The 15,146-nt window shown below is 40.1% G+C and overlaps 2 protein-coding genes and 1 pseudogene across 2 annotated transcripts in view; all 3 read right to left on the reverse strand.

The window, feature by feature from the left end:
- LOC104737411 overlaps positions 1–499 on the reverse strand; it is a 990-nt gene extending 491 nt beyond the window's left edge. The window contains exons 1-2 of the mRNA XM_010457579.1: positions 175–499; positions 1–63 (exon numbers count right to left, since the gene is read on the reverse strand). The exon at positions 1–63 is cut by the window's left edge and continues 117 nt beyond it. Coding sequence (XP_010455881.1) covers positions 1–63; positions 175–489 — 378 coding nt within the window. The 5' untranslated portion in view covers positions 490–499. The remainder of the gene's footprint in view (positions 64–174) is intronic.
- On the reverse strand, positions 620–6,251 carry LOC104737412 (annotated as a pseudogene).
- LOC104737413 (callose synthase 12) lies at positions 6,606–12,914 on the reverse strand. The gene is made up of 5 exons (XM_010457580.1): positions 10,949–12,914; positions 8,783–10,805; positions 7,197–8,653; positions 7,048–7,107; positions 6,606–6,956 (listed from the first exon to the last, which is right to left on the reverse strand). Exons 1-3 carry the CDS (start codon positions 12,817–12,819, stop codon positions 7,205–7,207), a joined length of 5,343 nt encoding a protein of 1,780 aa, XP_010455882.1. The 5' UTR covers positions 12,820–12,914; the 3' UTR covers positions 6,606–6,956; positions 7,048–7,107; positions 7,197–7,204.

Here is a 15,146-nt window from a genome sequence, read left to right on the forward strand (position 1 = left end):
CCCCCCCCCCCCCTCCCCCCAAATGTAAGATGGAGGACCAGCCCCTTCTTCCACCAGAAAGCCCTAAAACCTCCAAAAACAGATTTGACCATAAATTTAATTAAATATCATTTGATTTTTTTTTACTATATTAAAATTTTCGAATCATGTATGTATATTATATTGTATACGAACATCGTTAAAGTGGAGGTTCCGTTGGTAAAGACGGGCTTTACGCTCTTCTTCTTCGTCCGTATAAGAGTCTGAATCTGGTGAACAGTATCCTCCAAATATGTCATTCAATAACCATACTGGAAGATCGCTTGTTGAATCTCCGTCGTCTTCTTCGTCGCTCTCAGCAGAGTTTTCATTGTCGTCAGAGTCGGATATGTCCTTGCTCATAGAGGAAGCGCCGGAGGATTCTCCAGTGGTTGTCTCTACGGTCTCTGCCACCGTGGAAGCGAGTTGCACCGTCTCGGCCTCTGTCTTGCTTGATCCCGCCGAAGCCATGATTGGAATAAAAGAGAAACCCTAGATTTCGTAATTTTGGTTTATTTGTTAGCTTTTATTTAGTAATTTGGGTTATTTAATTTACTTATTTATAATGTCGGCCGTGAAGAAAAGTAAAAGAAAAAAAATATATATCAAAGTCAGAGCAAATAAATAAATATTACAAAAAGGTCTGATGTTCATATGTAGTTCATTACAAACACTACTAACTACTACGTACGTCGTAAGAAGACGAAAAGCCAAAAATCATATCGTAACACAATCGTTTTATATTTAAATCTTCAACCAAAAGAAGAAAAAATCTAGTCACCTTCTAGATTCTATTGATCTCTTCATATAGAATCCACAAGAAAAGTAAATAATCTTTTTTACGATTCTTTTAATTTATTATTATGTGTCAGCAGAAGTAGAACACTCTGGTTTGCTGAGTTCATCACCCAACATGTGATGAAGAAGTGTATCAACTCTCTGACTCCGGGACTTCGACCTTTATAACAATTTAACAACAAAACAAAGCTTCAGATTTTTTGAGTCTCCTGTGAATATTAATAACAACAACCTAAGATTTGATCTCTCTACTCTACTACTTACCCTGCAGATCGACGCCGGTTTCTTCTTTCTTGAGAATCCTGCAACCATACAATAACGGGATAAGAGAAACATTGCGGATTTAAACACGTATCAAAAGGCTCTTTACTTTTGCAATCTCCGGAACATCTGTTCATTTCTGTGTTGTAACTTTTTGGCGAGTTAAAGACGATAACTAACCTGTCCTTGGCATTTTTCTTCTTCCTCAAGATCCAGCTCAGCAAAGAACGCCTCCAAGACAAAGGCAACAACCTGAAACAAACACGCATAATCAGTCGATTACAAAAATCACGGCCTCTGGTTAGTCAAGCTCTTAGAAGTTGGTGTCAGTGAAACTCACCAAATTCAACAGAAGTAAAATAGTGATGACGTAGAAACTGACGAAATACGTTATGCTCCACCACGTCCCCGTCAAATCTTTGTAGCCCTGAAGAAAACAACATTAAGAGTAGTTTAAAATATTGCACCATAGTGATTGACAATAACAAGGATACTAGTTACAGTCACATCTAGCATTGCCCTCCTCAGCTCCAATGAATCTCGCGATGCTTCTTTTTGGACACTATAATGATTCTAAAAAGTGGGTCTAACAGAAGAGTGAAATTACCTCCATCCATACTTGCCAGTTACCCATTACTAGTAGATTGAAGAGTGTGACCATTCCATTGGGATAGTCGTTGAAGTTGAACAATAGATAGCTGAGTTTTTCCCGTCAAGAAATGATCATATACTGAAAATGTATGTTTCTCTCATAACAATAAATACTCACTAGCAACCACAGGAACAGAACAGGTCTACTAAGTAAGACTATGTTGAGCGCATTAAAAGGTTTTCATAAAGTCAAAAAGGATACTCATCCTCAGCCATTTCGGTTTTGAAGAGCTGCTTGTTCCCAGCATTCACAAGCCCCCCAAACAACTATATATAAATGAAATGAAGAAAGTTTTATATCTGGTACGAGAATCGAAGCCGATAGAAGACAGAGAAAACACATGAAAGTAGCTGTTCAGTGGTTCCTAAAACTTTCAGATGAACTGAAAGATGAAGCTATAAGAGGCTTAGTATAAGCAAAAACGAAGAGAAAGACCACGGCTTCAACATATTTAAGCATGGATTATTCAGAGTAGTCTGATTTACCTGTACGCCAACAGAGCAGTAGATACACAGCACGCAGAAGATGGTCCCTAGATATGGCATCAAACTTGGAATAAGGGTTATGAATGTCGCAATAAATGCTCGATATCGCTGAACGTGCAAAAGAAGCCTTATCAGTCTTAACATTCTTGCAAGGAGAAGGTACCGGATCCTTATCAATGACAAAAGAGAACCAGAGTCAGGATTAGTACAAAACAAAACCCTGGTAACAAATATGTCATAGTTATTCCTCACCATTCTCCGTTTGAGAAGAAAGTGTTCTCGTCTGGAGTTATGAAGGTAGCAGTTTCCCCAATAACTGCGGATACAAAGATTATCAATTATAGCATAGCCATCAATCACTCAGTAAAACAAGATGAAATTGCTGCTTCAAGAGGTCACCTATGACCCATGTGACTAGAAAATCAAATCGGTTTGCACCCTCCCTCCAGTAATTCTCAAATCCATATGTATAGATCTTCAGAGCCATCTCCAACACATATATCCAACCTGTGAAAACATTTATAAGAAAAAAACTTAACTCCTGAAAAGGTGGTCGATAAAAGTTGGCCATTATAATCTAATATTAATCCAAAAAAAATCCTTTACTCACTGTTATAACACAGAAAATAAAAGAAAAATGCAGAGAAGGTAGTGGAAACCTATTCAAGTTCTTACCAAAGACAAACTCGGCAACCTGCCATGGCTTCTGAGCCAAGCTTTCTTCGATATCAAGCTGCATACCAAAATATGTTATGGCTTATAAAAGAATAACATGTCAAAGGATTACACTTTATGGGAACATGATATACCGTTGTTTCAACAACGACAGCAATGAAATTGAGAATGAGGATGAAAGAAATAGCGTAGCTAAAGTTGGGGCTTCGAACAAAGGCTCTCAGTTGTTGTGATAAGGCCGAGTGGTAGATTTGTGGAAAGTTTTCAAAAAGAGATGGCTGCAATGAAAACACAAAGGAGCGCTTATGTAAAAATATAGTGGAGGTAAGTAAATTTTGACAGAAGAAAAATAAAGTATATGTGAACTTACTACTTCCTCCTTTTGGAATCTTAGGGCAATGGCCTGGCAAAGGTCAGCAAACTCATCCTTGTTTATCTGCTCAAAAGGAAACAGGGGAAAAGAATCTGTTAGTCATCAAAAAGTGTATCTGAATAGTAATCTCTAGGTGTATCCCTGATCATATGTGCCACCTCCTTCGCAAATCTCTACCTTAAAGTCACGAGTATCATCAAGCTCATCAAATATCAATCCGAATTCTTCTTTTGATATCTTCGGCAAAGTCCTATAAGGGCAAAGGAATGCATATCAGGTCTTACAAGTAAACATAATAAAAGGGAAGAAACCAAGAACAAGTATATAAAAGCCGTATCCTATTTATAGCAACATACCTGTAATTAGTCAACTGTTCAAAGAGCTTAATGCATTGGTCCTTATCAATCTCCCCGTTTTTCTGTTAAAACATGACGTAAAGAGCGAAGAAAATATATGCTCAGCAAAGTGGTTAACAAGACTCTCCTTTCATGAAAAAATTTTCCCAAGGGGAACTTCCTCGCATATCTCTAGGAGCAAATGTAATCCTTATGCGTGGATGAACTTACATCTGAGTCTATAAGACCAAAGGCTTTCTCCAGCATTCTTTTCTTCATTTGATCCATTCCAGATACTTGTTTTGCGAGCTACAAAAAGAGAATATATGATATGACACATGGTGTCGAAATTTGATAATGCTTTTGCTTTAAAAGTTGACATAAGAACCATACAAACATCAAGTATTCAGTCCACCTGTTCTTTGAAACTGTCATAAACAACGGCAAGAATCAAGTTTGTGACAAAGTAGACACCAATCAGCACGTAGAGCACGGGAGAAGACCGCAGACCAGCGAGAAGACCTAACAAGACAGAACAAATTAGTCACTAAATTACTGGATGCAACTCAATACAAGCAAACTGAGACACAAATGGGGTTTCCCCAAATACTTACTTGTATGCAGGAATCCAGACATCAGGATTGTTGGATGTTGTGAACAAAATAAACATCTGATAAAGAGTTGCACCGTAAGAAGTAAAGACCGTGAGGCCCTGCTGTGTGTCCTCAAACATAACAAAAGCAATCCAACTAGCAAATAGTAGGAACAACATCCATAGAGCCTGTGAAAATATTCAAAGAGTTATAGCATAAGATGAGAATCAATATGAGTCAAAAATGATTGGGAAGGCCACTGACCAAGATATTCAAGTATGTGCCAAGCATTCCAGACAGAAGGACAAGGGTGTATCGAAGTTCCCTGTACAGAATTTAAAGAATCGTGAATGTGATGAGGGCAATATTGAGTGGTCTAATAGGAGGAAAAATAGGTGAAATAATCACACGTCTTCATTTATCATGCATGAGATGATCTACGCATTCTCTGTCTATAGATGTTGATGTAGTTGATAGAAAAGAAGCAGAGATCTACTAATACCTTATGCTGAGGATGAATATGATAACTCTCACATATGGGGCGATTCTAAAAGGAAGAAAATTGAAAGCCAGTGGAGACAGATAGAGAAAGTCAACCAGCACATCAACAAACAAAACTACCACGCAAGCAACCTGAAATCATGATGAAGACGAATTACTCTACGAAAAAAAAAAGGAATTTTCATCAAAAAAAAAAGAAAGAAGCACAAAACTGTGAAGTGGCTAGTAAGGAAATACCTTCACTAGATTCAGGCGACTTGTCCAAAAGATCCGGGACCCTTCATAGGATATCGGGAAGAAAGTATGAACAAGGAGTATAGCCAGGGTAATCACCTATTTGGACAGGGCAAAAATATTATAATTTCAGCACAATGAGAAAGGATCTTGGCCATTCCTAATAATAAAAGATGTCTGTGTTAATATAAAGTTCTAAACAACTAATTAAACGAGATAAACTCGTCTTGAATAACAACTTAAGGCTTCTCAGGGATTAAAGAAAACAAACATAAGGCAATTCAAGTCTTAAGCTTTCAAGTGGATGTATATGTATCTTATAATTAAGCCCATCTGCACTAAACCTATGCATCTTATAGCGGAAATCAAAGGCAAACAAGACTTAAGTTCACTACTTGCCTCATAAATAATGGATTCTGCATTGGTCAAGTACGGTAACTCCCCCAGGTAATAGTAATCTCTGTCTTTGCAAGATGGAGTAGGATTTTTTTCACACCACAGTGGTTGCTGCAAGAAGAGCACAGGCAAGAGTATTATTACTTTCAAGTTGTGATTTTCGTAAGGTTGGTATACTATATACCAAAGAAATGTGCTGACCTCAAAGAAGTTAAGGAAAAGCAGAGCGAAATAGTTGAGTGACCAGATCAGATCCAAGCGAGTGAAGATGAAGTAATACTTAGCAGACTCTCCGAAGCTCGACTGATCAAGTATTTGCTCAGGAAGACCAATACCATCTTCAGCCTATATATATATATACATACCACATATTAGAGAGTCAACCCCCACAAATCGTTTTTGTCAGAAAAGTTTCCCAAATCAGCAAAAAGATAAAAAGAGAACATCTCTCTAAAACAGAAGCAACAAAACGTTTCAGACATAATAAAACAAGAAATATCTCAATTTCAACCAGACAATGATGCTAATAAACAATTCCGACTTCTCAGCTACTCAAATGATAAATACATTAGAATCTCTAATCGATGTGATCAGTATAAAAGAAACATTTTAGAAAAATTCAAGAATTAAAAATTGTAGGGCGTAAGAGAGAAAAAGAGAACCAGATCAACGAGTGCAGCAGCTTTCTGAAACGGAGTACCATGGGTGATAGCTTCTGATCGACGAACTCGATCCGTACCACCACCACGCCTATCTCTACCAATCAACGGGTCTTCCATTTTGTTTTCTCTCCGGCGAGAAAAAAAAAATCTGGATCGAATCGAATTAAAAATGTCAAGAGAAACCTAGTAGCTTCCCCTGAGTCTGAGTGATTGACTCCTACTACAATGATAAGGATCAAAAGGAGACACAGATGATAGATGCTGATGGCCCCAGAAGAAGTAGTTGAATTTATTATTAATTTATTTGTCAAATTTTAAGTTTTCCCGTTTGATCAAAGATCTTGCAGACAAACACGTTCATCCCTCGACTATTTCTTGACACGTGGCTTTAGATGCTTATTTGGTTTCTCAATTTGTAATATCTTTTTTCGTTTCCCCAGTTCACACTGTTTTTTTTTTATTCTATGACAAAAGGAACAAGAAGATCAGGATCAAAATAGAAAAGTCAAAACCGACAGCGTTGGTTTTGTGGTCCTTTAATTTAGATTTTGGATTGAAACTTAAAAATAAACGAAACCAATTAAAAAAAAACCCAGAAAATGACAAGCAGAAACAGATAATAGACAAAAAGTGGATAGTAGAATATGGCCTAGCATCTCAAACTAAGAAGAAGGCAAAGACGAATCTGAAACTAAAATGTGTCAAATGTGGAGAAAGCTCTCTGCAAGATGACATTAGATAGCAAAATTAAATTAAAACTAAAAAATGCTCTAAAGCTCTACAATGAGAGAAGGAGAACAAATACACAAAACGCCCTACACTACACCAATTGCTGTACCTTTTAGACAAAAACCATACAAGAATCAGAGTTCCCTCCACACCACACTGACAATAATAAATATCTCTCTCACTAAACCGATGATCTAACAGAATAACCAACTTTCCATTTCCTTCCTTCAACCTCTCCAACGACCTGTTTCAACATATATAAAGAATAAGTAATGAGCATCTGTGTTTTTCTTTACACCAAACTGAATTTGACTTCGTGTTTCAGGAAAGCTAACCTCCAACTGGTTCCATCGCCGCATACCAATAGCTTTAAAACGAACCATTTCCTTTGAGACCTACACAAGTTTCGAAGCCCGCATCAGTGTCGAATTCAAGATTTAAACAATCATAACATAAGGTGTTGAGAACAAAAGAGAGCTTTTACCTTCAACTTTAGACATCGCCTTTTGATTTCTTCCCAATGACAATCTGCATGATGCGAAGCCCTCTGCTAAAAGCTTCATTGAATAATATCCTCGTTTGCATTGATTGGAATCCAGGCATCCAAGACAAGAACGCTACTGGAACCATTATGAGTATCCCAAACAATATGTCATACATGCGAGCAACAGAGACAACAGCGTTCCAAAGAACCCTGTAATTCTTCAGCCAGCCCCTCTGAGTCTGTGCGATCAGCAGAATTCCCCAGCCGGTTGGGATGAATGCAAGAAGACTCGTGAAGATATCGATGAAGCTGAAATGCGTGAACTCCAGCAAAGCAACAATCACCATTATCGCAAACACAATCAAGAGGAACTGCACAAGTCTATATCGTATGTGAGCTTTTGCAGAATACTTGTCCCGGGCGTATTGGATTACGAGGAAGAGCACAAATATGGCAAAGATGTATATCCATGAGAACATGTAGACCAAAAGGCTGGTGGATCCGCTTGCAATTTTGAGCTGGTATACAATCCCATACTGGAAGAAGAAAAACCGGAGGTCCAAAATGATCTCCACAATTGTTCCTGCTATCCCGGTGTTCCTCAGGTGGTCTTGTTCCTCATACCACCATTTTTCCCAGCTTTGTTCAGATTTCGTTGAGATTCTGCCTTGGTACCAGATCCAGTTCATAAAGTCTTCAAAGTCGTAGACTGTCTTCAGCCAGTCAAATCCTGATGGGTTGAACACAAATGGGGCCATAATCCATGAAATCACTAGGAACCAGCTGGTGATTGTCATGGCTATGTAAACCAACGAGTCTTTGGCTACTGGACTGTGTGTAGCATAGACTACGAGGATCAGCCCAAGCTCGATGGCCTTCACAAAGTGACTGCGTGCATACAGTCGGTAGTTCTCAGTAAATCCCTTGTGCTCCACAACAAATCCACGTCCAGTGGCTCTATACTTTGCCCCACCATGGAGAATAGTTCGACCGAAATAGTGAGCTCTGGTCCCCATCGAGAATGTGTAGAAGACAGATGAAAGCTGAATCTGCATTCGAATGAAATTCCATATCGCCAGAAGGAAACCCTCCTCGAGAGACCATTCAACAATCATTGGCAGGGCAGTGAACAGACCGAGCTGAATGATGAACTGCTGGTTCAAGATCACCCCAAGTGCGGCGTTGGTGTCTGTACTGTCTGCTAGAGCAGACTTCTCAACCCCGCTGAGAGCCAAATAAACCCGTCCCCAGAGGAAAACGTAAACAGTAAGAATGACCATCATCGTGTTGAAGAAAAACCCGACCGTTGTGTAGAAAAATGATAACATCCTGAAGAAATCAAGCCTGTGACCAAGCCGGTACACATCTCGGCTAAGAACCTGCTCTCCGTTCCCACTCGCTACCTTAGCCTCAAACATTGATATCTGATTCAATCCAACATCCCGACCCTTTCCAACCTGAATATATGCACAAAGACAAAGGTTATGCAAATTGCATTGTATTTAGGAGATAAACAACCTGAATTATATCATCGTTGTAGCAGTACAGTTAGTTATAAATAATCCAAACAGTGGACTCTTTCTAACCTGAATATACTCGTGGTGGGTGACATTTCCGCCCCTCAATGTGCAATTAAACCCAGCAAAGATGTCCTCACTGATATTAATAACTCTGGAAGCCTTGCTGATGCCACCTCGACTCAAGAACCAGAATCTATCAAATACATCAGGGTGGCCATAATGCATTCTGATCTTCAGCGGGTTTGCAAGAACACGCTGACCAAGAGTGACAAAACTGGTTTCCTGAGCAGACATAAACCACGCCAGCGACGAGACCGAGCCCGTGAAGATATGCTCCCGGACACCAAGAATAGTTGGTTTTCTGATCCCATGATTATGTTTGTACTCCTGGAGCAAATTTCTCATCTTGAGCGCTTCCTCGAAATAGCTGTCTTGGTTCATATCAATGGTCTGAACAGCATCACCACGGGTAAAGATCATTGCATGATTCTGGTTCTCTGGCTTTCCCTCGCCCAGCTTCACCGGACCAGGTAGCTTCACACGGAATATCTCCACTTCCTTCTCCAACTGGTGATCGTATTTCACCAGAACAGAGTAATACTCAGTCTCTCCTCTGCCCGCAGGTACCTCATCCACATATGCAATACGGAGAGCTTCGTTTTGCTTCATCAGATACAGAATCTCCTCTGCCTGAGGCTCTTTCTTTGCTTTTTGAGACCCATAGATCTGGCACGCCACAACATATGTGAATTTCATCAATGCAGTCCCATACTCATGGCCTTTATACAGCGTACTCACGGAACTACTTGCTCTGCTTAAGGAAGATCGGTCATTTTCAGAGACAACCCCATCAGATCGACCGCCCAGTTCTCCCTGCAAACTCCTCACTGAACCAAGCTCCTGAGCACCCTCCCGAATGTCCATTTCAGACGCAGAGTCAAGAAAAGCGAGCATCTTAAGAGCCCGGTAGTAGTACATCATCCCCCGAACTGTACGTGCCAATGTCTGACCTCTGTAGGAAGCCCAAAGCCTGAGCTCTCTCAGTTTGGTTGTCCATAACTCGCTATCTGTCTTTATTCCTTCCCTATGCATCCGTTCCTTGAAATTTCTCCATTCATCAGCATAAATTGTCTGCAGATAGTATAGGGTTGAAATCCCATCCTCAGTCTCATTTCGAAGCTGTTCTTTGCTGTATACAACTTCCTCACTGTAATATGGAGTCAAAACACTGAACGCCATCATCTTCTCAACCTGAGGTGCATGAGGCATGTTCATGAAAAGTGAATTACTGAAGAACGCAATACGCCGTCTCGCCTCCAGATTCACGGGGACGCTGTGCATAGAGTCTCTAGAGGTGAGGATAGTGTGTAACCGCCTAACCTGCCGGTAGAATTCTTCATTGCTTGCATCAGGAAGCCTAATAGCATTCTGAAACAGTAACTTTGAGGCTGGGTCACGAGTAGTCAACCCTTCATTAGACAGCTGTTCAGTTGTCTTCTTCTCTATAAAGAACTGTCGAGTTGCAATTTCATAAAGAGACTGCAGAACATTCACCACCCGCCCACTATCATGTTTCTCATCATTCAGCAGCCCAACCAACTTCTGCAGTGTTTCGTAAATCTTTGGCAACAAGTCCACTCTAAAAGTCTTAGAGAACTGCTCTGACTCAATGGAAAGATTAATCATCTGAAAGAACACCGTAATTATCGAATGTTCTTCAGTCTCAACTTTGATGATTGAGAGCAATAGATGTTTGATGCTATCATATGCCTCAACTACAGCACAACGCCTGTACTCATTCTTGCATATTTTGTGCCACAGCCATTTATCAGGAGCGTCTATCAGCTCTCTAGCCTGGCTCAGTGCAAGCAAAAGCTCATTGCACAACAAGAAACACGGCCAGCGAATAACCGTCACATTCCAGGAATTCTTTGGCAGCTCCAGCAGCTCTACTTCTCGATCAGACACTATATCCTCTTCTCTGAAAGCTAAGATGATTTCGTTCCAGATCAACGCAAATTTGTTGGCCTCGACCTGATTCGACTCGAGTTTCTTAAACGGCCGCCCGAATCCATACCTTAGCTTCAATCTGCAGACACACAACCTCAAGGTTATTACAATATTGGAAAATTGAATTAAACGCAGAGAATCTGTTTTTAACAGAAGTAAAATTACACAGCTTTGTACAGTAAATTATATAGGAATATTAGTAGCTCGCTTCCACAGACTGACCTATGAATGCCGTCCTTGAACTTGTTACCAAAGCCTCTAGCATTCAGGAGTTGTTCCTCAGGCATTAGGTTGAACTGAATAGCGCTAGCAAAGAATTGAAACCTCAGCCTAAGCTGTCCCATGTCCCTGATCTCCCCCAGATGATCAAACAGCCCAACAACAGCACCAACAATCGAAGAATAGATTGCGTACCAAATTTGGATATCCATCAGATATATCAACACAACGGGCAACCATAACAATGCGACAGAAAACCTATTGCTGTCACCATAAAACTGATGCCACTCATAATCTAAGTTCTTTAAGTTCCATAGCAGCTTTGAGGGTTTAATCATTGGCTTAACCTGCAGGAAGTAGCTAAATGTGAACTTTGTAGCTAGGACAAAGATCCAGAAAGTCGAGTACTTGATATTGTCCACTAAACCCTCTCTCAAACCTCGACCCACAAAGCTTTTGCCCTGAAACCACCAAGTTAAAGCAAAGAATATTTTCCAATTGGTCTCTTCCAGCAAGTTTCTCATCCATGGGATTATAAACAAAACCAAAGCCAGAATTTCGGGCACCAAGAAGGCCACCACAGCGTAAAGGAATTGGTAGATCTTATTCGTCGCGGCATTGGACCACTGCCTGTCTTGCCTCTTCTGCTTCCAGATGTTAATGTAGAGGACTGTGAAAGCTAAGATCCAAACTGTGGCAGCTATAATTTTCATCAACATTCTGAAAAAGTGCCGTTTGGTCTCTCTCGAAATGAGAGGAAATTGTGAAGCCGCGTCCAGCACAGCCTGCAAGAGTCGCATACCACTCCAGGTCAAGAACACGGTCAAAAGTCTCACTTGAACATCTCTTGCCTTCAAAGCATTCCACAGCTGCACTGTCACCGACTTATCCTCAGGCTTTTCCTCCCAAGCTACTATAATGGCGGCTTGAAGGAACAATGCTAGCATCACCCAAAGCCGATCAAAACTCCTGTAAAGATAGAAGAACGTCCTGCGCTCCACGAAACCAGTTTTCCCTACACTCTTGCCTCTGCTCTTGAAAAAATTGCTTCCCAAATCAAGCGGCCATTTTAATTTGCTGAAACATCGATCCGTCCAGAAGTACTCATTGATATCGTCGTAGTTCCTCCACTTACAATGCGCAACCGTACCATTCTTGCTCTCATCAATCTCAGCTCCGATTGTATCGTAAATAGGTTTCACGACGCCGTTTAAGAAAGCGTTTTCGCCTGAGAGAGAAGGCAAATAAGGTTGACCGGTGTTCTCATCGAGGCAGTCCTCTAAGATTTTGTTGAGCTCGGAGGCCATGTTATGGAAGATGTAACAAATACATTCAGGCATAAACCTAAGATTCGCAGCCTCTCCCCATATGAGAAGATAGAGTCCAACATAGAGAAGCTCACGTCTCGAATCAGGGTTCCGATCTGAGATCCAAATATTTGATTTCTTACCCAAATACGAACACCAGCTAGAGTAGTTACCGAGAAGCTTCCGACGAAACCGACGAACAACAGCGGAATCGAGAGAGTCGATATTATCCGGCGGCGGAGAGAGACGCATCTGAGCATTCGCGAGATGAAGCACCATATGCTCACGCTGGTTACGAACGTTATCTTTCTGGAAACCGAAGAACAAGGCGAGCCAGTCGAGGAGATCATAGTGAGAACGCCATTGAACATACGGCGGACGACGAAGGTCCCCTACGGTTTTAAGAGCAGCGGCGGCGGCACGAACCTCAGGAAATCGTAAGGAAGGATGGTCGGCGAGGAGATTGTTAACGGGGATAATATTATAAGGCTCCTCTTCGATTTCGGCAGCATCCGCCGCCAACGGCCGTCCGGTTTGCGGCGGGACGGTGCGGTGGCGGAGGCTCATAGTAGCATGTAATAGATCTTGGAAATTTCTCGAAGAAAAGGCTTGACTGAATCAATAACAATGGAGAAATCGAAACGCGTGGTGCGATTCTTCGTTTTAAGCNTAATTTGCTGAAACATCGATCCGTCCAGAAGTACTCATTGATATCGTCGTAGTTCCTCCACTTACAATGCGCAACCGTACCATTCTTGCTCTCATCAATCTCAGCTCCGATTGTATCGTAAATAGGTTTCACGACGCCGTTTAAGAAAGCGTTTTCGCCTGAGAGAGAAGGCAAATAAGGTTGACCGGTGTTCTCATCGAGGCAGTCCTCTAAGATTTTGTTGAGCTCGGAGGCCATGTTATGGAAGATGTAACAAATACATTCAGGCATAAACCTAAGATTCGCAGCCTCTCCCCATATGAGAAGATAGAGTCCAACATAGAGAAGCTCACGTCTCGAATCAGGGTTCCGATCTGAGATCCAAATATTTGATTTCTTACCCAAATACGAACACCAGCTAGAGTAGTTACCGAGAAGCTTCCGACGAAACCGACGAACAACAGCGGAATCGAGAGAGTCGATATTATCCGGCGGCGGAGAGAGACGCATCTGAGCATTCGCGAGATGAAGCACCATATGCTCACGCTGGTTACGAACGTTATCTTTCTGGAAACCGAAGAACAAGGCGAGCCAGTCGAGGAGATCATAGTGAGAACGCCATTGAACATACGGCGGACGACGAAGGTCCCCTACGGTTTTAAGAGCAGCGGCGGCGGCACGAACCTCAGGAAATCGTAAGGAAGGATGGTCGGCGAGGAGATTGTTAACGGGGATAATATTATAAGGCTCCTCTTCGATTTCGGCAGCATCCGCCGCCAACGGCCGTCCGGTTTGCGGCGGGACGGTGCGGTGGCGGAGGCTCATAGTAGCATGTAATAGATCTTGGAAATTTCTCGAAGAAAAGGCTTGACTGAATCAATAACAATGGAGAAATCGAAACGCGTGGTGCGATTCTTCGTTTTAAGCTTGGAAGACGGCGACGAGACGATTTTGCCTCCTTTCCGCGTTTCAGTTTCTCCCTTTTTTTTTTTTTCTTTTCTTTTGTTTCCTTTTTTTGCTGGCTTTAATTGGTAGTATATTTTTTTACTACTATAATTTGAATTTTTTTCTTTTTCTTAAAGATCCTTTTACATTAAATATATTAAATAAAATCATTACCTTAAAAATGAATATACTAATGATCAAATATTGGATATATTTTTCTATGTTTATGGTTTATTTTATCAATTTTTCAAGATTATTAACCAAATTAGTGAAATTTTGTTATTAGATCTAGACAGAAATTACTGTTTCTTGGGTGCTTTTACATGCTAAATGCTGATAATTGGATAATAATACAATTTTGAAATTTTAAATGTTTTGGAAATTTCTTCTTATATTCATTCAACCTTTCTCGTTTCCTTACTATATAAGTTAAGAAAAAAAAAAGTCAGCATAAATAAAGAAAGACATTAAAGTGGATTGAAAAACTGAAATTAATTTATAATCTTGGATCTCCGAATATCATCATAGCCTTTATAATGTTTTGCTCTGAATTTAGTGCTTTACAGATTGGAATGTTTATCAATGGGGTAAAATAATTTATTGATTGTGTTGTTAGAGAGATGTTTATTAAATTGTCGTTTGTAGTATAAATTTAACAATAATAGTACTTATTAATAAATAATTGACAAAAAAAAAACACACACACACAAAAAAAAAAATCCTTTACAAGAAATCATTTATAAAATTAATGATTTTGTTGGAGAGAAAAAAAAACTTTTGTTATTCGACCCGTTCTAGTATTATTTTTTTTTTCCTACAGCAATGCATGCATTGATGATTGATGTATTGTAACTTTTGAGTTTTAACACTCGATTGAATATGGTTGTTTTTTAGGCTTGTTCTTGTTCCTCTTTTTCTATACATGTGTTTGATCATGATTAAAAGTTCGTAATATCATTCGGTCCGTATCTACCATTGAAGATAGAGAGTATATAGCAATATCGCCAAGTAACAACTGTGTTTTTTTTTGTCACAAAATCTATCTTACAAAAGAATTGTAATTTTGTAAAAAGTCTGTGATTAGTCAAGGTATATGTAAGAGTAAAAATCGCTTAATCACCTAGTCAATATGCAGTTAATTACACGTAAAAGCAAAAGCCATATCTATAACGTTCATATACAAAGACCTGAATTCCCTTTTAAGTTCCAACTCCAGAAATAAAACTTGTCTTGATATTTCAAACCTAACCTTGAGGATGATACACAAAAATGCAAAAAAAAAAAAAAAAAAAAAAAAAAA

Source organism: Camelina sativa, chromosome 13, assembly GCF_000633955.1.
Source record: "Camelina sativa cultivar DH55 chromosome 13, Cs, whole genome shotgun sequence".
NCBI classification, from domain to species: domain Eukaryota; kingdom Viridiplantae; phylum Streptophyta; class Magnoliopsida; order Brassicales; family Brassicaceae; genus Camelina; species Camelina sativa.

Coding starts and splice junctions, on each gene's coding strand:
- LOC104737413 (XM_010457580.1), bottom strand. CDS start 12,819: ATGAGCCTCCGCCACCGCACCGTCCCGCCGCAAACCGGACGGCCGTTG. Junction 10,806..10,948: donor TTCAAGGACGGCATTCATAG/GTCAGTCTGTGG, acceptor GTGTGTCTGCAG/ATTGAAGCTAAGGTATGGAT. Junction 8,654..8,782: donor CCCACCACGAGTATATTCAG/GTTAGAAAGAGT, acceptor GCATATATTCAG/GTTGGAAAGGGTCGGGATGT.